This window comes from Anomaloglossus baeobatrachus, chromosome 2 (genome assembly GCF_048569485.1).
Source record: "Anomaloglossus baeobatrachus isolate aAnoBae1 chromosome 2, aAnoBae1.hap1, whole genome shotgun sequence".
Taxonomy (NCBI): domain Eukaryota; kingdom Metazoa; phylum Chordata; class Amphibia; order Anura; family Aromobatidae; genus Anomaloglossus; species Anomaloglossus baeobatrachus.
This window is the reverse complement of record NC_134354.1, coordinates 5,596,485-5,622,759: the sequence shown is the minus strand read 5'-3', so window position 1 is coordinate 5,622,759 and position 26,275 is coordinate 5,596,485. Positions and strand designations below refer to the sequence as shown.

The following is a 26,275-nucleotide window of genomic DNA, read 5'->3' as shown; positions in this document are numbered from 1 at the left end:
TCATACTGTGCCCTCACACTGTCCCTCGTATACTGCTCCTCTCATACTGTGTCCTCACACTGTCCCTCGTATACTGTTCCTCTCATACTGTGTCCTCACACTGTCCCTCGTATACTGCTCCTCTCATACTGTGCCCTCACACTGTCCCTCGTATACTGCTCCTCTCATACTGTGTCCTCACACTGTCCTTGCTGCCTCCCATCATGTGCTGTCACTCTCTATACTGAGTGAATGCCCCTATTCCCCCTCCCACACTTTACTGTAAAAGTTCCTCATATCTACAGCGCCACGGTGGAGCTTTTACCTTTTACCTTATTCCTCATCTTCACTTCCTTTATGGTGCCCTTACTCACAGTGCCTGCACCCCCATATTGCACACTGCCTGCACCCCCATATCGCACGCACCATGTACTCCTATTCCCCACATCCTGCATCCCCATATTGCACACAGCCTGCACCCCCATATCCCACACTGCACCCCCATATCCCACACTGCACCCCCATATCCCACACTGCACCCCCATATTCCACACTGCACCCCCATATTCCACACTGCACCCCCATATCCCACACTGCACACCATATTCCACAAATCCTGCATCCCTATATCCCATACAGCCTGTACCAAAACTTACCCCTCTGTCAAACGCCCTGCACCCCTTCACACCCTTTTGTCACAGCCAGCACACCCCCTTCCCTGATTACCGGTCACACGTCCCCCTCTCCTTCAGGAGTCAGTATCTGTCCTGTGGCTCCTGTGGCTCGGACACGTGGACATGACCTGATCGCAGCTCCTGGCTGTGCCATTTTTTCGTTATCTGGGAAAGCCGTTGTGCTCTGCCCCTGCAGCGCTCGCAGCTGACAAGCTTTGAGTGCCCCCTCGGAGCATGGTGCCCACCCAGTGCTACGCTACTGTTTCCAATTATTGGATAATTTGGTGTGAATGGCCCCGAGGTGTCTCCGCGCTCGTAAGGTCAGACCCGGAGGAAGCAGAGGCGTTATGTCTGATCTTCACATCTGCTCTTCCTTTTTTTTTTTTTTTTTTTACTTAATTTTTATTCAAAATTTTCATTAACCTATAACACTGGCATAAGCGAATTCAGCATTGTACATTCAATACAAAAACATTACATTGTCCTGTTTGATCATCACAAATTCCATAGCAGTCTTTAGAATCAATAACCGTAACATGGCAAGATAAAGCAAAGGAAGGCAGCGACCCCGTAACCCGTCATTCTTATCCTCCCCCCCCCATTGAACGCTTGTGAACACGGTAATGACATACAATAAAGAAGTCCCACTCACATCAGTTATTTCCCCCTCTCCTTTTAGTCAGCTTTCGGCCTTTCCTCCCCCACCTCCAAGCCATCCAATGTACCCTTCAGTTTTTCGGGGTGACACCAGACTGTGTCCTTGAAAGGTGACATAATCCTGACTATCTCCTCCCGAGTACAATAGGCCAGTATGAATGTCTTCCATTAGGTAAAGTGCTGTCGTATTCTATCCGCCCTCCTTTCTGCATCCAATCCTTCTATTTCAAGAAGATGCATGAGCTGACCCAAGATCTCTTCAATCGCGGGGACCCTAGACTCCAACCAATTTTTTAATATCGCTCTCTTGGCTGCCAGAAGTATCACATGTAGAAGTCTGGGTGGGTTAGTCATCTTCCCTTTGGTATCGTTCCCCTCCTCCCAATGGTGAAAAATGGCGAACCCAGGTGAGAGCCGAACTTCAAGACCCCACACCTTTTGTATACAACTTTTGATCTGTGACCATAATGGACTCAAATGGGGGCAGGACCACAACCCGTGAAGGAGATCAGTTCCACTACTCTTACACTTGGGGCAGTACGTAAGCCTGTCTGGCTTTGTTGCTGATGGAGGGAGATTAAAACCATAAATTGCCTTGTGCATAATTCTAAATTGGCTCATTTTAAAATTGATTTATGAAGAGCATTCCACCCTCCCCTAATTGTTACCCCCATAGACGGGTCCTCAAATTGTTTCTCCCAAGATTTAAAAACCCTTCCGGGTGCTGTCCTGTTAATGGATCACGCATGGCTCCATAAAGAAAAGAGATAGATGATGAAGTTATTGAGTTCTTTACCAGACAATCAAGAGTTAAATACTACCTCCTGGGTCACATCATGTAACAGAGTCATACTATACCTCACTTGGCCATATTGGATTACTTGGTTAGGTCCCAGGCCATACTGCGCTATACGTTCATCTCTACTCAACCATCTAGGCTCTGAGGTGTGCCAGAGATGAGCCGCAGTCCTCATGCCCCACACCTTCCACTCTTCAGCTTATTGCTTGTCCCCTGCACAAACTCCGGAGTCCCCCATATAGGCAAGTATTTGGATATTTGATGGGGAAATTTGTAGTTTTTCCTCAACGCCTTCCACGCTGCAATCGTGTCTTTATATAAGGAAGAGTGCTTGACTTTCACTGGGAGATTGGCCTGCCTAGTATGAAGCAATGCCACCAGATCCCAAGGTTGTGCATAGTCCCTCTCAAGCTCCAACGCTGAATAATGCCTAGAGCCTTTAATCCAATCCAATATATATCTAGTCAAACAGGCTATATCGTAACCCCGAATGTTCGGCAAACTCAGACCTCCATGAACCTTAGATGCCATCAACTTCTTAAGCCCTATAAATGAAGATGAAGTGTGAAAAAGCTCTATTCAGCTGACAATATCTATAATATATATGCTTGAGAAGCAGGGGAAGTGTTTGGAGATGATACATTCATTTTGATATCGACATCATCTTAATTAGGTGGACTCTACCGATTAGGTTCAATGGAAGGTCGTGCCATCTTTTAAGATCTCACTCTATTTGGCGCAGAAGGGGTGGATAGTTTAGACTATAGAGGGTTGCCAGAACCTTACCTATTTTAACTCCCAGGTATGTGATATATGACTTGGCCACTGTAATTCCTTCAAAAGGGTTCTGCTCCCGAGTTTGAACATTTGTCCCTCCCAGGTATAGCAGCTCGCACTTTGACGCATTAATCTTGAAGCCTGAGTTCTGCTCTTTTTTTGAGATGAGCGCTGTGTGGTATGAGGACCCCCTTGTCACACAGTGGGGGGCTCCCTCTCACAGGATGGGGGACTTCCTGATGGACTCTGGGTAGATCCCGTCCTAACCTCGGCTCTGTCAGCGATATCCCCCGGTAAGGTAGCGGGCAGCCTGCAGCTGATTACATGGACTCTGCCCCTGAAACTACAGGGACCGCGGCACTTGCTCTGTACGGGGCATAAAGCGCACGTCGTGTATATGGCAGTAATGCAGCGATCCCCATCGATCTCTGCTCCGTGTCCCGCGCTCTGCTGTGCATATTACCGCCATGTCCGCCGGCCGCAGTACATGTGCGGAGCAGGATCTGATCCACTTCTTCTTTTAGCTTCTACAGATCGGGTGTGTAATGTCTCTATACGGAACATGACTAAGGAGCACATTGTTTGGCTGTGGTGCTTGTGCTCCTCGGATGGCGCCGCTCCCTCGCAGTATGAGTGGTTTAATGGCAGTCAAAGTGTGTCCAGCCAGCAGAACATCACCGTATCCATGCAGAAGGAGCCGCAGATCCTCAAGTGTGTCGCCAGTAATCGGGTCTCCTACAGTAGCGCCACCATCACTGTGCCCCGCAGAAGAGGTGAGTGTGAGCGGCGGTCTGCAGGCGCTGATCGGAGGCCGGGGTATACGCCTGTATTCAGATGTGTTCCTTCTGTCCCCCCTCTCTGCCACCTCCTGTAGACTTTTTGCTTTCATTGAGTTTCTTGAATAATCTAGAATTTATTCCAATATACAAATCAGTCTGGAAGTACAGTGGGTAGGGAAAGTGTCGGCATTGCCACACCCCCAGGGCACTGCCACAACACCCCCAGGGCACTGCCACAACACCCCCAGGGCACTGCCACAACACCCCCAGGGCACTGCCACAACACCCCCAGGGCACTGCCACAACACCCCCAGGGCACTGCCACAACACCCACAGGGCACTGTCACACCCACAGGGCACTGTCACACCCACAGGGCACTGTCACACCCACAGGGCACTGTCACACCCACAGGGCACTGTCACACCCACAGGGCACTGTCACACCCACAGGGCACTGTCACACCCACAGGGCACTGTCACACCCACAGGGCACTGTCAGCCTCATTAACAAAATATGACTGCAGTAAAACAGCTGCAGGAGTTGCAGATAAGGAGCTTTCAGACACAGCCAGACTCCCCACCGAGAACACAGGAAGGATTTATTACTGGCTCTGTCTTTCCCATTGCTGTGCTGAACAGGCACTTGTCTATGCAGTATATAGAAAGCCCTGATGATACTCCCTGCTCTGTATCCAGTGACCGTGAGATTACTGAGGGCAGGGAGTGATCTGCTGAATCCCAGGAATCTGTCAGCTCTGCTGTGCAAGCAGGAGGCTGCATTCTCTCTAACTGGGGCTCATATACCAGGCCAAGTTACAGGGGAATATCAGATATAAAAAGAGGAATTATTGACCCCCCCTCCCCCCCCAAACATGTTTCTTTATAACCTAATGATGGTTACAACGTATGAAATAAAAATGGTAAAGTAAAGCTGCTGCCCCTCCAAAGCACTGTTATTACCCCGCTCCCCATTGGGGGGGGAGAAGTATATAAAAATAATTTACACAGAAAAGGGAACGAATATTAACATGTCTGTTAGTGCTGCATTATCATCATAAAAAAAATACAGAACCTGTAACTATCCTCCGAGGCGTCTCCTGCGCTTTCACACGGACCTCTGTAAAAAAAAAAAGGAGGGAAAGAAAATAAGGTAAAGGTTCTGCGCCAGAAAACGTGCGGAGCGGAGAGCGAAACGTCATCTGAACAAGAACGAATATTACAGCTCTCCTGAGTGTGGGGAGGAGCGGCACGAAGGTCCGGCCCTGAACTGGTTAATACCGGAGCACGAGTGATAAAACATAGTGAAGACGTCCCCAAGTGTAGGTGTCTGTGCACGGCTGTATACATCTGTATATCTGATGGGGCCGAGCCTTCCACCCGCGCTTCTCCCCGAGTGTGAGCGTGCCTTATATCTGATGGGGCCGAGCCTTCCACCCGCGCTTCTCCCCGAGTGTGAGCGTGCCTTATATCTGATGGGGCCGAGCCTTCCACCCGCGCTTCTCCCCGAGTGTGAGCGTGCCTTATATCTGATGGGGCCGAGCCTTCCACCCGCGCTTCTCCCCGAGTGTGAGCGTGCCTTATATCTGATGATGGGGCTGAACCTTCCACCCGCGCTTCTCCCCGAGTGTGAGCGTGCCATATATCTGATGATGGAGCCGAGCCTTCCACCCGCGCTTCTCCCCGAGTGTGAACGTGCCTTATATCTGATGATGGAGCCGAGCCTTCCACCTGCGCTTCTCCCCGAGTGTGAGCGTGCCTTATATCTGATGATGGAGCCGAGCCTTCCACCCGCGCTTCTCCCCGAGTGTGAGTGTGCCTTATATCTGATGGGGCCAAGCCTTCCACCCGCGCTTCTCCCCGAGTGTGAGCGTGCCTTATATCTGATGATGGGGCTGAACCTTCCACCCGCGCTTCTCCCCGAGTGTGAGCGTGCCATATATCTGATGATGGAGCCGAGCCTTCCACCCGCGCTTCTCCCCGAGTGTGAACGTGCCTTATATCTGATGATGGAGCCGAGCCTTCCACCTGCGCTTCTCCCCGAGTGTGAGCGTGCCTTATATCTGATGATGGAGCCGAGCCTTTCACCCGCGCTTCTCCCCGAGTGTGAGCGTGCCTTATATCTGATGGGGCCGAGCCTTCCACCCGCGCTTCTCCCCGAGTGTGAGCGTGCCATATATCTGATGATGGAGCCGAGCCTTCCACCCGCGCTTCTCCCCGAGTGTGAGCGTGCCTTATATCTGATGATGGAGCCGAGCCTTCCACCTGCGCTTCTCCCCGAGTGTGAGCGTGCCTGTATCTGATGATGGGCCGAGCCTTCCACCCGCGCTTCTCCCCGAGTGTGAGCGTGCCTTATATCTGATGATGGGGCCGAGCCTTCCACCCACGCTTCTCCCCGAGTGTGAGTGTGCCTTATATCTGATGATGGGGCCGAGCCTTCCACCCGCGCTTCTCCCCGAGTGTGAGCGTGCCTTATATCTGATGATGGAGCCGAGCCTTCCACCCGCGCTTCTCCCCGAGTGTGAGCGTGCCTTATATCTGATGATGGGGCCGAGCCTTCCACCCGCGCTTCTCCCCGAGTGTGAGCGTGCCTTATATCTGATGATGGAGCCGAGCCTTCCACCCGCGCTTCTCCCCGAGTGTGAGCGTGCCTTATATCTGATGATGGAGCCGAGCCTTCCACCCGCGCTTCTCCCCGAGTGTGAGCATGCCTTATATCTGATGATGGAGCCGAGCCTTCCACCCGCGCTTCTCCCCGAGTGTGAGCATGCCTTATATCTGATGATGGAGCCGAGCCTTCCACCCGCGCTTCTCCCCGAGTGTGAGCGTGCCTGTATCTGATGATGGGCCGAGCCTTCCACCCGCGCTTCTCCCCGAGTGTGAGCGTGCCTTATATCTGATGATGGGGCTCAGCCTTCCACCTGTGCTTCTCCCCGAGTGTGAGCGTGCCTTATATCTGATGGGGCTGAGCCTTCCACCCGCACTTCTCCCGAGTGTGAGCGTGCCTTATATCTGATGGGGCTGAGCCTTCCACCCGCGCTTCTCCCCGAGTGTGAGCGTGCCTTATATCTGATGATGGAGCCGCGCTTCTCCCCGAGTGTGAGCGTGCCTTATATCTGATGATGGGGCCGAGCCTTCCACCCGCGCTTCTCCCCGAGTGTGAGCGTGCCTTATATCTGATGATGGAGCCGAGCCTTCCACCCGCGCTTCTCCCCGAGTGTGAGCGTGCCTTATATCTGATCATGGGGCCGAGCCTTCCACCCGTGCTTCTCCCCGAGTGTGAGCGTGCCTTATATCTGATGATGGAGCCGAGCCTTCCACCCGAGTGTGAGCGTGCCTTATATCTGATGATGGGGCCGAGCCTTCCACCCGCGCTTCTCCCCGAGTGTGAGCGTGCCTTATATCTGATGATGGAGCCGAGCCTTCCACCCGAGTGTGAGCGTGCCTTATATCTGATGATGGAGCCGAGCCTTCCACCCATGCTTCTCCCCGAGTGTGAGCGTGCCTTATATCTGATGATGGAGCCGAGCCTTCCACCTGCGCTTCTCCCCGAGTGTGAGCGTGCCTTATTTCTGATGATGGGGCCGAGCCTTCCACCCGCGCTTCTCCATGAGTGTGAGCGTGCCTTATATCTGATGATGGAGCCGAGCCTTCCACCCGCGCTTCTCCCCGAGTGTGAGCGTGCCTTATATCTGATGATGGAGCCGAGCCTTCCACCCGCGCTTCTCCCCGAGTGTGAGCGTGCCTTATATCTGATGATGGGGCCGAGCCTTCCACCCGCGCTTCTCCCCGAGTGTGAGCGTGCCTTATATCTGATGATGGGGCCGAGCCTTCCACCCGCGCTTCTCCCCGAGTGTGAGCGTGCCTTATATCTGATGATGGAGCCGAGCCTTCCACCTGCGCTTCTCCCCGAGTGTGAGCGTGCCTTATATCTGATGATGGAGCCGAGCCTTCCACCCGCGCTTCTCCCCGAGTGTGAGCGTGCCTTATATCTGATGATGGAGCCGAGCCTTCCACCCGCGCTTCTCCCCGAGTGTGAGCGTGCCTTATATCTGATGATGGGGCCGAGCCTTCCACCCGTGCTTCTCCCCGAGTGTGAGCGTGCCTTATATCTGATGATGGGGCCGAGCCTTCCACCCGCGCTTCTCCCCGAGTGTGAGCGTGCCTTATATCTGATGATGGGGCCGAGCCTTCCACCCGCGCTTCTCCCCGAGTGTGAGCGTGCCTTATATCTGATGATGGGGCCGAGCCTTCCACCCGCGCTTCTCCCCGAGTGTGAGCGTGCCTTATATCTGATGATGGAGCCGAGCCTTCCACCCGCGCTTCTCCCCGAGTGTGAGCGTGCCTGTATCTGATGATGGGGCCGAGCCTTCCACCCGCGCTTCTCCCCGAGTGTGAGCGTGCCTTATATCTGATGATGGAGCCGAGCCTTCCACCCGCGCTTCTCCCCGAGTGTGAGCGTGCCTTATATCTGATGATGGAGCCGAGCCTTCCACCCGTGCTTCTCCCCGAGTGTGAGCGTGCCTTATATCTGATGATGGAGCCGAGCCTTCCACCCGCGCTTCTCCCCGAGTGTGAGCGTGCCTTATATCTGATGATGGAGCCGAGCCTTCCACCCGCGCTTCTCCCCGAGTGTGAGTGTACCTTATATCTGATGATGGAGCCGAGCCTTCCACCTGCGCTTCTCCCGAGTGTGAGCGTGCCTTATATCTGATGCATTTCACGCTGCCTCAAGCAACCTAAGCTGTCACTGGGCCACGGAAGCCATCCTGCCACGTTACACGATGGGAAAGAGAAGACTTCTCGGAGCTGAGGGTTTGCTGCAGTTGTATCCAATCAAAGCCACATCTCCAGGACAGAAACCAAACACCAAATAACCATACAGTGCCAAGTACCTGCAGATAACGGGCTGGACACGTGTAACCGTACAGCATCCGATACCTGGGGAGAACGGGCTGGACACGTGTAACCGTACAGCATCCGATACCTGGGGAGAACGGGCTGGACACGTGTAACCGTACAGCATCCGATACCTGGGGAGAACGGGCTTGACACGTGTAACCGTACAGCATTCGATACCTGGGGAGAACGGGCTGGACACGTGTAACCGTACAGCATCCGATACCTGGGGAGAACGGGCTTGACACGTGTAACTCTTGCTTTCTCTTGGGCGCTCGCTCTGTCTGTCCCATGGTTCCTGTGTGCCCCAAGAAAGCAACCGACAAAGATTGTAGGTATACGCTGTAAAATCTTACTTATAGCCTTCATTGGGAGACACTGTAGCCTCCCTTTCTGGGGGGTGGGGGGGACACTGTAGCCTCCCTTTCTGGGGGGTGGGGGGACACTGTAGCCTCCCTTTCTGGGGGGTGGGGGGACACTGTAGCCTCCCTTTCTGGGGGGTGGGGGGACACTGTAGCCTCCCTTTCTGGGGGGTGGGGGGACACTGTAGCCTCCCTTTCTGGGGGGTGGGGGGGACACTGTAGCCTCCCTTTCTGGGGGGTGGGGGGGACACTGTAGCCTCCCTTTCTGGGGGGTGGGGGGGACACTGTAGCCTCCCTTTCTGGGGGGTGGGGGGGGACACTGTAGCCTCCCTTTCTGGGGGGTGGGGGGGGACACTGTAGCCTCCCTTTCTGGGGGGTGGGGGGGGACACTGTAGCCTCCCTTTCTGGGGGGTGGGGGGGGACACTGTAGCCTCCCTTTCTGGGGGGTGGGGGGGACACTGTAGCCTCCCTTTCTGGGGGGTGGGGGGGGACACTGTAGCCTCCCTTTCTGGGGGGTGGGGGGGGACACTGTAGCCTCCCTTTCTGGGGGGTGGGGGGGGACACTGTAGCCTCCCTTTCTGGGGGGTGGGGGGGGACACTGTAGCCTCCCTTTCTGGGGGGTGGGGGGACACTGTAGCCTCCCTTTCTGGGGGGTGGGGGGGACACTGTAGCCTCCCTTTCTGGGGGGTGGGGGGACACTGTAGCCTCCCTTTCTGGGGGGTGGGGGGACACTGTAGCCTCCCTTTCTGGGGGGTGGGGGGACACTGTAGCCTCCCTTTCTGGGGGGTGGGGGGACACTGTAGCCTCCCTTTCTGGGGGGTGGGGGGGACACTGTAGCCTCCCTTTCTGGGGGGTGGGGGGGACACTGTAGCCTCCCTTTCTGGGGGGTGGGGGGGACACTGTAGCCTCCCTTTCTGGGGGGTGGGGGGGACACTGTAGCCTCCCTTTCTGGGGGGTGGGGGGGGACACTGTAGCCTCCCTTTCTGGGGGGTGGGGGGGGACACTGTAGCCTCCCTTTCTGGGGGGTGGGGGGGGACACTGTAGCCTCCCTTTCTGGGGGGTGGGGGGGGACACTGTAGCCTCCCTTTCTGGGGGGTGGGGGGGACACTGTAGCCTCCCTTTCTGGGGGGTGGGGGGGACACTGTAGCCTCCCTTTCTGGGGGGTGGGGGGGACACTGTAGCCTCCCTTTCTGGGGGGTGGGGGGGACACTGTAGCCTCCCTTTCTGGGGGGTGGGGGGGACACTGTAGCCTCCCTTTCTGGGGGGTGGGGGGGACACTGTAGCCTCCCTTTCTGGGGGGTGGGGGGACACTGTAGCCTCCCTTTCTGGGGGTGGGGGGACACTGTAGCCTCCCTTTCTGGGGGGTGGGGGGGACACTGTAGCCTCCCTTTCTGGGGGGTGGGGGGGACACTGTAGCCTCCCTTTCTGGGGGGTGGGGGGGACACTGTAGCCTCCCTTTCTGGGGGGTGGGGGGGACACTGTAGCCTCCCTTTCTGGGGGGTGGGGGGGACACTGTAGCCTCCCTTTCTGGGGGGTGGGGGGACACTGTAGCCTCCCTTTCTGGGGGGCCTTGGTTTTGCACTCCCTGCATGGGCGGCTGTTGTGTTTTTCTATGTTGTATTCTTGGTGTCGGCCTCCAGGGGGCAGCATGTTACCCCATGGCTTCTGTGTCCCCAATAAAAGCAAAGATTTTTTGGAGGCATTAAACATGTTTATTTTCTTCTTTTGTCTGGATTCTGCGGCCTCGTCGCTGGTGCCAGTGTTATGTGTAGATATCATGAAGTGTGGGATATCGTTACACCCCCGAATATAGGTGACCTCCAGAGAAGAGGCCGCACTGATCACTGCTCTGTTCTGTCCCACAGAGAGAAGACCTCATCTGGCCCTGATCCCGGGAGTGCTGGTCCCCATTATCATCTGGCTGGCTGCCTTATTTACATGTGAGTACCGTATACAGCTCCCGGATCTGCCCTGTACTGTATATACCACCTATCGTGCCCCTATAATAGAGCGGCCATAGGGGGTCTCATCAGTCACTGGGGGCTTATTTAGCGCCCAATTTAATAAGCACCCTTCTGGGCGGGTGTTGGTTTGTCAGAACAGTAACATCCCTTTCACTGGCAGCCCGTAAACTTTATACACCCGGGTGGTCTGCACTTATAGGGAATCTGTCAGGCGTTTTTGTAGTACAATACTAGAGTGTCTTGTGAAAGTATTCAGCCCCTTGAATTTTTCACCCTTTTCCCACATTTCAGGCTTCAAACATAAAGATAAAATGTGAATGTTCTGGTGAAGAATCTACAACAAGTGACACAATTGTGAAGAGGAAGGAATTTTATTTCTTATTTTACACTTTTATAAAAAAAAATAACTGGAAATTGTTGCGTGCAATATTATTCATCCCCTTTACTTTCAGTGCAGAAACTCCCTCCAGAAGGTGATTGAGGATCTCTGAATGATGCAATGTTGTCCTAAATGACTGATGATGATAAATATAAGCCCCTGTGTGTAATCAAGCCTCCGTATAAATGCCCCTGCTCTGTGATAGTCTCATGTTCTGTGTAAAGCGCAGAGAGCATCATGGAGACCAAGGAACACAACAGGCAGGTCCACGATACTGTTGTGGAGAAGTTTAAAGCTGGATTTGGTTACAAAAAGATTTCCAAAACTTTACACATCCCAAGAAGCACTGTGCAAGCGATCATATAGAAATGGAAGGAGAATCATACCCCTGCAAATCTACCAAGACCCGGCCTCCATCCAAACTGTCATCTCACACAAGGAGAAGACTGATCAGAGATGCAGCCAAGAGGCCCATGATCCCTCTGGATGATCTGCAGAGATCTACAGCTGAGGTGGGAGAGTCTGTCCATAGCACAACAATCAGTCTACACTGCACAAATCTGGCCTTTATGGAAGAGTGGCAAGAAGAAGCCATTTCTCAAATATGTCCATAGAAAGTGTTGTGTAAAGTTTGCCACAAGCCGCCGGAGACCCCAAACATGTGGAAGAAGGGGCTCTGCTCAGAGGAAACCAAAATCACACTATGTGGGCACAATGCCAAACGATAAAAGCAACACAGCTCATCACCCTGAACACACCATCCCCACTGTCAGACATGGTGGTGGCAGCATCATGGTTTGGGCCTGCTTTTCTTCAGCAGGGACAGGGAAGATGGTAAAATTGATGGGAAGATGGATGGAGCCAAATACAGGACCATTCTAGAGGAAAACCTGTTGGAGTCTGCAAAAGACCTGAGACTGGGACGGAGATTTGTCTTCCAACAAGACAATGATCCCAAACATAAAGCAAAATCTACAATGGAATGGATCACAAATAACCGTATCCAGGTGTTAGAATGGCCAAGTCACAGCCCAGACCTGAACCCAATCGAGAACCTGTGGAAAGAGCTGAAAACTGCTGTTCACAAACGCCTCCATCCAACCTCACTCAGCTCCAGCTGTTTACAAAGAATGGGCGAGAATTTCACCTCTCCATGTGCAAAACTGATAGACACAGACCCCAAGAGACTGCAGCTGTAATCGCAGCAAAAGGGGGAGCTACAAAGTATTCACTTACAGGGGATGAATAATATTGCACGCCACAATTCTCATTTATTTATTTTTTATATAAGTGTAAAATAAGCAATAAATTTCCTTCCTCTTCACAATTGTCACTTGTTGTAGATTCTTCACCAGAACATTCACATTTTATCCTTCTGTTTCAAGCCTGAAATGTGTGAAAAGATTGGAAAATTCAAGGGGGTGAATACTTTCACAAGGCACTGTAATTGTCTATAAATAGGGCTTTCGGAGACCTTTGCGGTTCAGTAGGCTTTATTGCTGTATGTTATCCTGTTATCTTGCGGTAAGCTCTGTAGACCTCGGTGTCTCCTGCACACTGGTCACACTGGTCACACTCGTCACCTGTATATACATACAGGTTGCATGTTCTCTGCTGAGCGGAGGGAGGGGGTTCGGGAGGGGGCAGCGGTGTAGACCCCGTTCAGACTTGCTATCACTGATGCCGGCACTGCGAGGTGGCGGCGGGGGGTGGGGGGAGCAGGGCATGGGCAGTTTGTGGTTACTGATTTCTATGGAGCTGACAACAATATCACAGGATCAGGTAGAGCAATAAACGTCCTGATCCCGAGGTCTCCTTACGCCCTATGTATATATCACATTAGTATTGTGCCGGAAAATCACCTGACACATTCCCTTTAACTGTGCTCCAGCTTCTTCACATGATTGTATGGGCGTGAGAGTGAGGAGCCGGCTGCTGGACACTGCTGCCTCCCCGACCAGAAGGCAGAGTGGGTTTCTTACAGTCTCTGCCTTCTTGATCACTATATACCCTATAAGCAGATGTCTATACAGTATAGATGACGTCCTGAGAGTGCCGCTTCCTCCTGGTATTGCTGGGTGCAGGGAGTATCGGCAGCTGCGGGGTCCTAGGAGACATTCAGCTCTGCTGCGCAGGCAGGAGGCTGAATTCTCCATGTAAATTGGGCTAATCTATCCACCCCAGTTACAGGGGAAATCAGCAATAACAATAATCTATTAGTATGCTCAAATTCCCCCGAGTGGTAAGAGAATGATACCAGCATCGGAGAGCAGTATGATGTAGGGGCAGAGACCCTGATTCCAGCGACGTGTCAAAACTACATCAAGCAGCCCAGTAAGTATCAGCAGGAGATTATCCCTGGGGAGTAGTAAATCGGCTGTCATGTAGTCCTCCATAGTTCTGAGCTCTGTATAACCCTGCCCCCACCACTGATTGGCACCTTTTATTCAGCTGCTAATCAGGGATATGGGCGGGGCTATATAGACAGCTGCTGATCAATGGTGTGGGCGGGGTTATACAGACACAGCTGCTAATCAGGGATATGGGCGGGGCTATATAGACAGCTGCTAATCTGTGGTGTGGACGGGGCTATATAGGCAGCTGCTAATCAGTGGTGTGGGTGGGGTTATATAGAAACTGCGGCTAATCAGTGGTGTGGGCGGGGTTATACAGAGACAGCTGCTAATCAGGGATATGGGCGGGGTTATATAGACAGCTGCTGATCAGTGGTGTGGGCGGGGTTATATATACAGCTCAGCAGAGCACTGATCCTGTGATTGAGGCTCCGCCCTGTGCCCTTCCTGTGAGGCGGGGGTGCGATGGCTCGTCTCTGCGCCCGTCTCCAGTGCTGTGGATACAGGTGGGGCCGGCTCCTGCGGTGACTCCGGACACTTCACCAATAATGTTTTCTTTTTCTCACCTTCTAGCCTGGAAGAAACCCGAGCCCGGCAGTGATAATCAGGGGCCAAAGACCAAAGCAGGTGAGCGTGCGCCGAGCGAGACCCCCCCCCCCCCCCACCCGCAGGCGTGATCACATCATCTGCGGGGACCAGACTCAACCCCCCCCCGTGTATGATGTGATCATACGCCCCCAGACGCCCCCCTGTACCCGTGTGTGATCACATCATCTGCGGTGACCAGGCGCCCCCCCCCCCCCCCCCTGTACCCGTGTGTGATAGTATAGAAGCCCGGTCCTCACGCCCCCCTGACACTGGACCTGGATACAGACCCCACGCCCCCTGCCGCAGAGGCCTGCACCAATCAGAGCCTGTCTGTCCTCCCTCACCGCCAAAACTGCAAGAAGAGGGCGGCGTGACAGGGGCGAACGCCGAAAATAAAGTACCCAGATATCCTTCACCGGCAGCACGGAGACCCCGGGGGACGTCCCGCAGCCTCACTGCTCAGGGGGTACGCCTCTGAGCTACCCAGAGGAGGAGGTGGCAGTGGTCCCTCCTCAAGCTGTCCATATACAGTGGCATGCAAAAGTTTGGGCACCCCTGGTCAACATTGCTCTTATTGTGAACAGTTGAAGATTGCTCTCTAAAAGGCACAAGCCACAGATGACACATTCCCTTTTACATTTTTAAATTAAAAAAGGAAACCGCTGATGTGAAAGTTTTGGCACCCCGCATGCTTACTACCTAGTAGCGCCCTCTGGCAAGTTTCACAGCTTGTAAACGCTTTTTGAAGCAGCCAAGAGTCTTTGAATTCTTGTTTGCGGGATTTTCCTTCATTCTTCCTTGGAGACGTCTTCCTGTTCTGTGAGATTCCTGGCTCGTCTTGCATGCTCTGCTCTTCCTTGGAGACGTCTTCCTGTTCTGTGAGATTCCTGGCTCGTCTTGCATGCTCTGCTCTTCCTTGGAGACGTCTTCCTGTTCTGTGAGATTCCTGGCTCGTCTTGCATGCTCTGCTCTTCCTTGGTGACGTCTTCCAGTTCTGTGAGATTCCTGGCTCGTCTTGCATGCACTGCTCTTCCTTGGTGACGTCTTCTAGTTCTGTGAGATTCCTGGCTTGTCTTGCATGCTCTGCTCTTCTTTGGAGACGTCTTCCAGTTCTGTGAGATTCCTGGCTCGTCTTGCATGCTCTGCTCTTCCTTGGAAACGTCTTCCAGTTCTGTGAGATTCCTGGCTTGTCTTGCAGGCACTGCTCTTCCTTGGAGACGTCTTCCAGTTCTGTGAGATTCCTGGCTTGTCTTGCATGCTCTGCTCTTCCTTGGAGACGTCTTCCAGTTCTGTGAGATTCCTGGCTTGTCTTGCATGCTCTGCTCTTCCTTGGAGACGTCTTCCAGTTCTGTGAGATTCCTGGCTCGTCTTGCATGCAAGGCTCTTTTAGAGGTCTAACCACAGATTGTCAATGATGTTCAGATCAGGGGACTGTGAGGTCAATGTAAAACCTTCAGCTTGCGCCTTTTGAGGTTGTCTATATGGGCAATCACACACACACTCTCTCCCTTGCACACAGTTTCACTCGCTCGCATACACAGTCACTCATGCACTCTCTCTCTTTCTCTCTCTTTCTCTCTCTCTTTTACTGTCACACTCTCACGCTCTGTCACACTGTTTCACACTGCCTCACACACTCTCTCGCAGACGCACACACACCCTTGCACTCTGTCTCGCACACACTGCCACTCACAAACTCATTTGCACTCTCACACTCACGCTCTGACAGTTGCTCACTCCCTTTCTCACTCATACTCGCCCGCACATACTTTCCCTCTCTTACAGTCATATGAAAAAGTTTGTGCACCCCTATTAATGTAACCTTTTTTCTTTATAACAATTTGGGTTTTTGCTATTTCAGTGTCATATATCTAATAACTGATGGACTGAGGAATATTTCTGAATTGAAATGAGGTTTATTGCACTAACAGAAAATGTGCAATCTGCATTTAAACAGAATTTGACCGGTGCATAAGTATGGGCACCCTTATCAATTTCTTGATTTGAACCCTCCTAACTACTTTTTACTGACTTACTAAAGCACTAAATTGGTTTTGTAACCTCATTGAGCTTTGCACTTCATAGGCCGGTGTATCCAATCATGAGAAAAGGTATCTAAGGTGGCCACTTGCAAGTTGTTCTCCTATTTGAATCTCCTATGAAGAGCGGCATCATGGGCTCCTCAAAACAACTCTCAAATGATCTGAAAACAAAGATTATTCCACATAGTTGTTCAGGGGAAGGTACAAAAAGTTGTCTCAGAGATTTAACCTGTCAGTTTCCACTGTGAGGAACATAGTAAGGAAATGGAAGAACACAGGTACAGTTCTTGTTAAGCCCAGAAGGGGCAGGCCAAGAAAAATATCAGAAAGGCAGAGAAGATGAATGGTGAGAACAGTCAAGGACAATCCACAGACCACCTCCAAACACCTGCAGCATCATCTTGCTGCAGATGGTGTCAATGTGCATCGGTCAACAATACAGCGCACGTTGCACAAGGAGAAGCTGTTTGGGAGAGTGATGTGAAAGAAGCCGTTTCTGCAAGCACGCCACAAACAGAGTCACCTGAGGTATGCAAAAGCACATTTGGACAAGCCAGTTACATTTTGGAAGAAGGTCCTGTGGACTGATGAATCAAAGATTGAGTTGTTTGGTCATACATAAAGGCGTTATGCATGGAGGCAAAAAAACACGGCATTCCAAGAAAAGCACTTGCTACCCACAGTAAAATTTGGTGGAGGTCCCATCATGCTTTGGGGCTGTGTGGCCAATGCCGGCACCGGGAATCTTGTTAAAGTTGAGGGTCGCATGGATTCAACTCAGTATCAGCAGATTCTGGACAATAATGTGCAAGAATCAGTGACGAAGTTGAAGTTCCGCAGGGGATGGATATTTCAGCAAGACAATGATCCAAAACACCGCTCCAAATCTACTCAGGCATTCATGCAGAGGAACAATTACAATGTTCTGGAATGGCCGTCCCAGTCCCCAGACCTGAATATCATTGAACATCTGTGGGATGATGTGAAGCGGCTGTCCATGCTCGGCGACCATCAAACTTACCTGAACTGGAATTGTTTTGTAACCAGGAATGGTCAAATCTACCTTCATCCAGGATCCAGGAACTCATTAACAGCTACAGGAAGCGACTAGAGACTGTGATTTCTGCAACAGGAGGATCTACAAAATATTAATGTCACTTTTATGTTGAGGTGCCCATACTTTTGCACCTGTCAAATTTTGTTTAAATGCGGATTGCACATTTTCTGTTAGTACAATAAACCTCATTTCAATCCAGAAATATTACTCAGTCCATCAGTTATTAGATATATGAGACTGAAATAGCAAAAACCCAAATTGTTATAAAAAAAAAAAGGGTAACATTAATAGGGGTGCACAAACTTTTACATATGACTGTAGATCTTGCTCTATAGGAGGCTCTTGTGATAAGATCTTCTCGTTTATCTCCGTCTTTCTCCTCCAGGATCTCGGAATTCTGTAGAAAATGGAGATGAAACCAAAAACCCGAAGAACAGAAATGTGGAAGGTGAGAAGCGACAGCGCAGCGAGCGGTCACTGCACGTCCTAATCCAGATCTCACTGCTCTATGTAAATAGTGTATACAGTATATAATAAGTCAGTACACCCCTCACACTTCTGTAGATATTTTCTTATATCTTTTCCTGCAACAACACTGCAGATCGGACCCTGTGATACAATGGAGGAGTTTGGGCTCATTATGTTGGAATATGAAGGCGGGATCCTGCTCCTCTTCAGTATCACAGGACATGTCGGCATTCATGATTCCCTCAATGAACTGTAGCCCCCACAGCTGGCACCACTCATGCAGCCCCCAAACCATGACCCTCCACCACTATGCCTGACTGTAGGCAGGACACATTTGTCTTCATCCTCCTCACCTGGAGCCGCCGCACACACTGACATCTTCTGACCCAAATAAGTTTCTCTTGGTCTCATCAGACGCAGGACGGCTCCAGTCATCCATGTCCTTAGTCTGTTTGGCTTCAGGAAACTGTCTGCTTTCTTGTGCATCATCTTTTAGAAGAGGCTTCCTTCTGGGACAACAGCCATGCAGAGCAATGTCCGGTGTATGGTCTGAGCACTGACAGGTGGACCCCCCACCCCTGTAACCTCTGCAGTGTGTGGTGTGTATGGTCTGAACACTGATAGGCGGACCCCCCACCCCTGTAACCTCTGCAGTGTGTGGTGTATGGTCTGAGCACTGACAGGCGGACCCCCCCACCCCTGTAACCTCTGCAGTGTGTGGTGTATGGTCTGAGCACTGACAGGCGGACCCCCCACCCCTGTAACCTCTGCAGTGTGTGGTGTATGGTCTGAGCACTGACAGGCAGACCCTCCACCCCTGTAACCTCTGCAGTGTGTGGTGTATGGTGTGAGCACTGACAGGCGGACCCCCCCACCCCTGTAACCTCTGCAGTGTGTGGTGTATGGTCTGAGCACTGACAGGCGGACCCCCCACCCCTGTAACCTCTGCAGTGTGTGGTGTATGGTCTGAGCACTGACAGGCGGACCCCCCACCCCTGTAACCTCTGCAGTGTGTGGTGTATGGTCTGAGCACTGACAGGCAGACCCTCCACCCCTGTAACCTCTGCAGTGTGTGGTGTATGGTGTGAGCACTGACAGGCGGACCCCCCCACCCCTGTAACCTCTGCAGTGTGTGGTGTATGGTCTGAGCACTGACAGGCGGACCCCCCACCCCTGTAACCTCTGCAGTAGTGCTGGCAGCTCTCATAACGCTGATCTCGTGCACCCAGCTCCTGTGGCCGGCCATGGCGCGGCTGTTCTGAGTGGATCCTGTCTGGTTATACCTCTGTATGGTCTTGGCCGCTGTGCTGCAGCTCAGTGTCAGGGGGTGACCTTGTCAAGGTCAGAATGACGATGATGATGAGACTCAAAGGATCTCTCGATATCCGGCTGCTGCTTCTAATTAAAAATGTCATGTGTGCACACGAGAATAAATAACTGCACAGCAAGTCAGTTATATCTATCTCCATGACTGGCTCTTAACCAAGTGTGTTCTTTATTGTTTGAAAGAGACTCTAGACCAAACAGTAAGGGGGTGTGAACAAAAGTTTTAGTCCAATCAAGTATCGTAAGTCAGGGCTTCATGACGTAGAGAGATCTGCATATTCTCCGTGGATTGGTCAGTCTAGGCTCCAGGAATTTCTCTTTGTCCATCTGTCTTGGGTGGAGAACAGGAAATGGTGGCCATCTTCAAGCTATACATATATATATATATCCTAGTATATACTGAGTTTAAGGAAAATACACTGAATATGCAATATACATATATACATGTTAGTAAGAAACAAAAGCATTCACAAATATGTGTGTTAGTTCACATCTACTGAACTATATAACTGAGTCTATGAAATGGCTGAATTAAGTATTTTTGGATACTCAATTCTTTATCCTCAACAGTCCCCCCTAAAGACTTACTTCTGCCATTTCTAAATTCTAAGGGTACTGTGTTCCCTTAGGAAGAGAGGTAGAAAGATCTGTTGAAAAACCTGCCTAACTGAACGTTGAAACATGGGCGGAAAGGGGAAAGGGGTTTTCTTCACCGGTTTGAGACCAAGGACTCCTAGGCGAGTCCTCACCCTTTGTAGTTGAACTTTCCCATGTCTCAAGGTTCTCTAAGTCCTCTCTTCTAACTGTTCTGGCAATGCTGGTCTAAGACTATACAGGGTTTTCTGGAAAGGATAAGTATGAGCAGAACGCTCAGTGCAGCTCTGGTTGATTAACCCTTCTGCAATGCGAGGTGTGGATCCATAGATGTTTCTGTGGTTGGATCAGCTCCTCTAGTGTTGACTCATGGATCTTTCTCGCTTGTCCTTTAGGATCAATCAGTCTCCTGACTGGAGACCATATGCTAATAGCTCTGATTTAAAATCTGGAATTGGAGAATACACCTGATTACCACACTATTCAGTCAATTATATAAAAATATACATGTCTGTGCTAAACCAAAAACATCTTACATAAAGACCTGCTTATTGCAAAAAGAAAACAAAACATATACATTTTATACATGATTTACTAGTTTCCACTTTTCTATAAAATATACACTTTTTGCAAACACATTTTTCTTTACATACCACCTTCATGTGCTTCTCAACAATATCGTTTTCTGCACTGGAATGCCTCTGACCAAACCTGGAGAGAAATTTACACAACACGCACAGACTTGCATACAACGTGCTCATGATATACATCTATAATCAGTTTGCAGTCTCTAAGAATGGGTAGAGCAGGTGCAGGGTGTTTCTACGGACTCTTTACAGTTTTTTCTTCAGCGCTCTATTGGGAGACCCAGACGATTGGGGTATAGCTACTGCCTCCGGAGGCCACACAAAGCACTACACTAAAAAGTGCAAGGCCCCTCCCCTTCTGGCTATACCCCCCCGTGGTATCACGGATTCTCCAGTTTTCAAGCTTTGTGCGAAGGAGGTCAGACATCCATGCATAGCTCCACAGATTTTAGTCAGCAGTAGCTGCAGACTATTTCGGATGGAAGAAAAGAGGGCCCATATAGGGCCCCCAGCATGCTCCCTTCTCACCCGTTGATGGTGTTGTAAGGTTGAGGTACCTATTGCTGGTACGGAGGCTGGAGCCCACATGCTGCTTTCCTTCCACATCCCCCTGGGGGGCTCTGAGGAAGTGGGATCCTGCCGGCCTCAAAGCTCTGACGCCGGGCTCCATCCACAGACCCATTTGAACCTGCTGGATACGGAGCTGGAGTACCGTTCAGGGACATGGCCCTGCACCATTACAGGTACTCTGTGTCCCCGTACACACAGGCACAGCACACTCCAGACTTGCTGGGTGTGCTAGTGCGCCGGGGACAGTAAAGGGTTACAGTCACTGCAGCTTTGCTGAGTGACTTTGTGTATTGGGAACTACCGCGCCGGACGCTCCGGGAGCGGCGGCGCGGCTGGGACTTGTAGTTCGCCGGGGACTGGGCGCCGACCGCGCTTTTACGGCGGCGGCGCTTATAAATCCAGTCCCCGGCTTCTGCGGCCTAGTGCCGCTTCGTTCCCGCCCCCTCCCTGTCACTCAGGGAAGGGGACAGACGCTGAGCAATCAGCAGCGCCGAGGGCTGGAGCCTTATTTACATGCTCCAGCCCTCTCACTGCACACTGTCGGACGCCGGATTCCCGCTCTGACTTGGGGCACGCCCACGGCCCGCCCCTCCTCACACGAGCTGGGGAAGACGCCGGCAGCCATTACTGCAGTCCGAGCTCGGACTTTCGGCAACCAGGCAGGACGGTGGCGACCATACACCCGCTTATAGGCGGGCGGTAAGCGGCACACATAGTGCTGACCCCAATATATACTGCAGTGTGTACATGTGTATTTTAACTGCATAGGTCGCTATATGCCCGCTTGGAGAGCGACACATCAGCAGCAGGAAAGCAGGTGTGCTAAGGCACAGGCTTTCTAGGCTGCTTGTATTGCACGTACTGAAGTGTTCATTTGTGTTTATGCTTGTATGCTATACACTGCACTGTACAGTCGCTAGTCTTAGCTATATTCTCCTGGAATGGCTAGACTACAGCAGCAGAAAACCAAGGGTGCTGGGGCACAGGTTTTTTTCTATGCTGCTTGTATTGCTTGGGCTGCAGTGTGCATTTGTACTTGTGCTTGTATGCTATACATTGCACTGTATGGTCACTCTTCTGGGCTATATTCCCCTAGATGACTAGTCTACAGCAGCAGAAGAGCAGAGGTGCCAGGGCACAGGCTTCTATGCTGCTTGTATTGCTTGTGCTGCAGTGTTCATTTGTACTTTATGCTTGTATGCTATACATTGCACTGTACGGTCACCATTCTTGGCTATATACTTCTAGATGGCTAGTCGGCAGCGGCAAAAAAGCAACACAGATTTTCAGTGCTGTTTTTACTACATGGGATGCTGTTCATGACACCGTCCCATTGTGTGCATGCTCCCCTGTAGCACTTCGTCTGCCGGGGTCTCTAGCACTTCGTCTGCCGGGGTCTCTACTAGTCGTGGCCAAAGAAACCACCTGTCATCCCTGTCCAAGGACAGGGACGGAGTTGCAGTTTCGACAGATATATTGTCATAAGATAGAGACTTGCAGTCCAGACAGGCCATGGGCAATCTTCCTGACCAACCTCATTTGGAACGGGGGGGTCCCAGGAGGACTCTCTGTATGATAAGGCAGCTCTCCAGGACTTTGATCCTGACATCGCTATCAATCCGGATACACCGGATGGTAACGCCATACGGAATGATCCTATAGCGTCCATCAATGGAAGGTTGGATCTTTCTCCCTCAGCTCCCCCAGTGGAGGAGTCAGCTTCACAGCAGGAGAAGTCCCTTTTCAGTATCTCAAACGGATATTGAGTATTTTTCTGGCCACGCTGACTTCAGAGAAGCAGTCCAGAAACACCACGCTTACCAGATAAGCGTCTTCTCCAAACGTTTTTAAGATACACGTTATCCCTTTTCCCCTGACGTGGTCAAGCGCTGGACCCAGGGTCCAAAGGTGGATTCTCCAATCTCCAGGCTTGCGTCTAGAGCCATAGTTGCACTGGAGATGGGGCTTCACTTAAAGATGCCATTCACAGACAGATGGACTCTGGTTGAAATCGGTCTAGGAGGCTATCGGCGTGTCGGTTGCTCCGGCATTCACAGCCGTATAGGCAACCTAACCTTTTCAGCTGTTCTTGCGCAGCTGGCCTTGAGCACATGTACATCTGTACCGCAGAGGCGTCCGTAACTCCGCAATGTCTGCACTGCGACTTACCCTATTAATGCTGTCCTAAAAGTACAGTCGAGGTTTCGGTCCTTCCCAAGCTCGGGCAGGTCCCAATTGTCCTCGTGCAAAAGGGCTACAAAACCTCAGACGGGCTCAGATTCCGGCCGGGCTCAATCACGCCCAAGGAAGGCAGCCGGAGGAACCGCTACCAAGGCGGTCTCCTCATGACTCTCAGCTCTCTCTCTCTCTCCGCATCCGCGGTTGATGGCAGACTCCCCCGCCTTTGGCGACATTTAGCTGCCACAGGTCACAGACCGGTGGGTGACGGACATTGTGCTCACGTGCACAGGACAGTGTTCTGTTCTCGTCCTCCGACTCCATTCTTCAGAACGGCCCCACCTCCCCACCGAGCAGATGCCCTGCTGCAGGCGGTGGACGCTCTAAGAGCAGAAGGAGTGGTGATCCCTGTCCCCCCTCAGGAACGAGGGCGAGGGTTTTGTACTCCAATCTCTTTGTGGCTCCAAAAAAGGACGGCTCCTTCCGTCCTGTTCTGGACCTAAAACTGCTCAATAAGCATGCGAACGCCAGGCGGTTCCGGATGGAATCCCTCCGATCCGTCATTACCTCAATGTCTCGAGGAGACTTCCTTGCCTCAACAGACATCAAAGATGCCTATCTCCACGTGCCAATTGCTACGGAGCACCAACGTTTTCTACGTTTTGTGATAGGAGACGACCATCTTCAGTTCGTAGCTCTGCCATTCGGTCTGGCGACAGCCCCACAGGTGTTCACCAAGGTCATGGCAGCAGTGGTAGCAGTTTTGCACTCTCAGGGACACCCGGTGATCCCTTACTTGGACGATCTACTCGTCAAAGCACCCTCCCTCGAGGCATGACAACGCAGCCTGAATGTTACGCTGGAGACTCTCCAGACTTTCGGGTGGATCATCAATTTGGCAAGGTCAAATCGGTCACCGACTCAATCACTAACGTATCTCGGCATGGAGTTCACACTCTATCAGCGATAGTGAAGCTTCCGCTGAACAAGCAGCGTTCACTGCAAACAGAGGTGCAGTCTCTCCTTCAAGGCCAGTCGCACCCCTTAAGGCGCCTCATGCACTTCCTAGGGAAGATGGTGGCAGCCATGGAGGCAGTTCCCTTTGCGCAGTTTCATCTGCGCCAACTGCAAGGGGACATTCTCCGCCAATGGGACGGGCAGTCAACCTCCCTGGACAGGAAAGTCTCCCTTTCCCAGACGGCCAAGGACTCTCTGCAATGGTGGCTTATTCCCACCTCATTGTCACAGTGAAGATCCTTCCTACCCCCATCCTGGGCAGTGGTCACGACAGATACGAGTCTGTCAGGGTGGGGAGCAGTTTGTCTCCGCCACAGGGCTCAGGGGACGTGGACTCAGCAGGAGTCCACCCTTCAGATCAATGTTCTGGAAATCGGGGCAGGGTATCTTACCCTACTAGCTTTCCAGCAGTGGCTAGAAAGAGAGCAGATCCGAATCCAGTCGGACAACTCCACAGCGGTGGCATACATCAACCACCAAGGAGGGACGCGCAGTCGGCAAGCCTTCCAGGAAGTCCGGCGAATCCTCATGTGGGTGGAGGACACAGCATCCACCATATCCGCAGTTCACATCCCGGGCGTAGAAAACTGGGAAGCAGACTTCCTCAGTCGCCAGGGTATGGACGCAGGGGAATGGTCCCTTCACCCGGACGTGTTTCAGGAAATCTGTCGCCGCTGGGGGGTGCCGGACGTCGACCTAATGGCGTCTCGGCACAACAACAAGGTCCCGGCATTTATGGCACGATCGCGCGATCACAGAGCTCTGGCGGCAGACGCCTTAGTGCAAGATTGGTCGCAGTTCCGGCTCACATATGTGTTTCCACCTCTGGCACTCTTGCCCAGAGTACTGCGCAAAAAATCAGATCCGATTGCAGCCGCGTCATACTCGTCGCCCCAGACTGGCCGAGGAGATCGTGGTACCCGGATCTGTGGCATCTCACGGTCGGCCGACCGTGGTCACTACCAGGCTGGCCAGACTTACTGTCCCAAGGGCCGTTTTTCCATCGGAATTCTGCGGCCCTGAACCTGACTGTGTGGCCATTGAGTCCTGGATCCTAGCGTCTTCAGGATTATCCCAAGGGGTCGTTGCCACCATGAAACAGGCTAGGAAGTCCACCTCGGCTAAGATCTACCATAGAACGTGGAAGATTTTCTTAACCTGGTGCTCGGCTCAGGGAGTGTCTCCCTGGCCATTTGCATTGCCTACTTTTCTTTCCTTCCTGCAATCGGGGTTAGAAAAGGGCTTGTCGCTCGGCTTCCTTGAGGGGGAAGTCTCGGCACTATCCGTGTTTTTTCAGAAGCGTCTAGCACGTCTTTCTAAGGTGCGCACGTTCCTACAGGGGGTCTGTCATATCGTACCCCCGTACAAGCGGCCGTTAGATCCATGGGATCTCAACAGGGTATTAGTTGCTCTCCAGAAGCCGCCTTTCGAGCCTCTGAAGGAAGTTTCCTTTTTCGCCTGTCACAGAAGGTGGCGTTTCTCGTTGCGATCACATCGCTTCGGCGAGTGTCTGAGCTGGCAGCTCTGTCATCCAAGGCTCCCTTCCTGGTGTTCCACCAGGACAAGGTAGTGCTGCGCCCCATTCCGGAGTTTCTCCCTAAGGTCGTATCCTCATTTCATCTTAATCAGGATATATCCTTGCCTTCCTTTTGTCCTCATCCGGTTCACCGGTATGAAAAGGACTTACGTTTGTTAGATCTGGTGAGAGCACTCAGACTCTACATTTCCCGCACGGCGCCCATGCGCCGTTCCGATGCACTTTTTGTCCTTGTCGCTGGTCCGCGCAAGGGGTTGCAGGCTTCTAAAGCCACCCTGGCTCGATGGATCAAAGAACCAATTCTAGAGGCCTACCGTTCTGCGGGGCTTCCGGTTCCTTCAGGGCTAAAAGCCCACTCAACCAGAGCCGTGGGTGCGTCCTGGGCATTACGACACCAGGCTTCGGCTCAACAAGTGTACCAGGCAGCTACCTGGTCCAGTCTGCACACTTTCACCAAGCATTATCAGGTGCATACCTATGCTTCGGCGGATGCCAGCTTAGGTAGAAGAGTCCTGCAGGCGGCAGTGACACCCCCGTAGGGGAGGGCTGTTTTGCAGCCCTAACATGAGGTATTTCTTTACCCACCCAGGGACAGCTTTTGGACGTCCCAATCGTCTGGGTCTCCCAATAGAGCGCTGAAGAAGAAGGGAATTTTGTTACTTACCGTAAATTCCTTTTCTTCTAGCTCTTA

The 26,275-nt window shown here is 52.1% G+C and overlaps 1 protein-coding gene across 2 annotated transcripts in view; it reads left to right on the top strand.

The window, feature by feature from the left end:
• Window positions 1–26,275, top strand: part of LOC142280667 (uncharacterized) — a 103,515-nt gene that overhangs the window by 38,415 nt on the left and 38,825 nt on the right. The window contains exons 3-6 of one of the 2 annotated variants that reach the window (XM_075332766.1): window positions 3,411–3,659; window positions 10,789–10,863; window positions 14,194–14,247; window positions 17,693–17,755. In XM_075332766.1, coding sequence (XP_075188881.1) covers window positions 3,411–3,659; window positions 10,789–10,863; window positions 14,194–14,247; window positions 17,693–17,755 — 441 coding nt within the window. The remainder of the gene's footprint in view (window positions 1–3,410; window positions 3,660–10,788; window positions 10,864–14,193; window positions 14,248–17,692; window positions 17,756–26,275) is intronic. The other variant, XM_075332767.1, reaches the window with a different exon arrangement.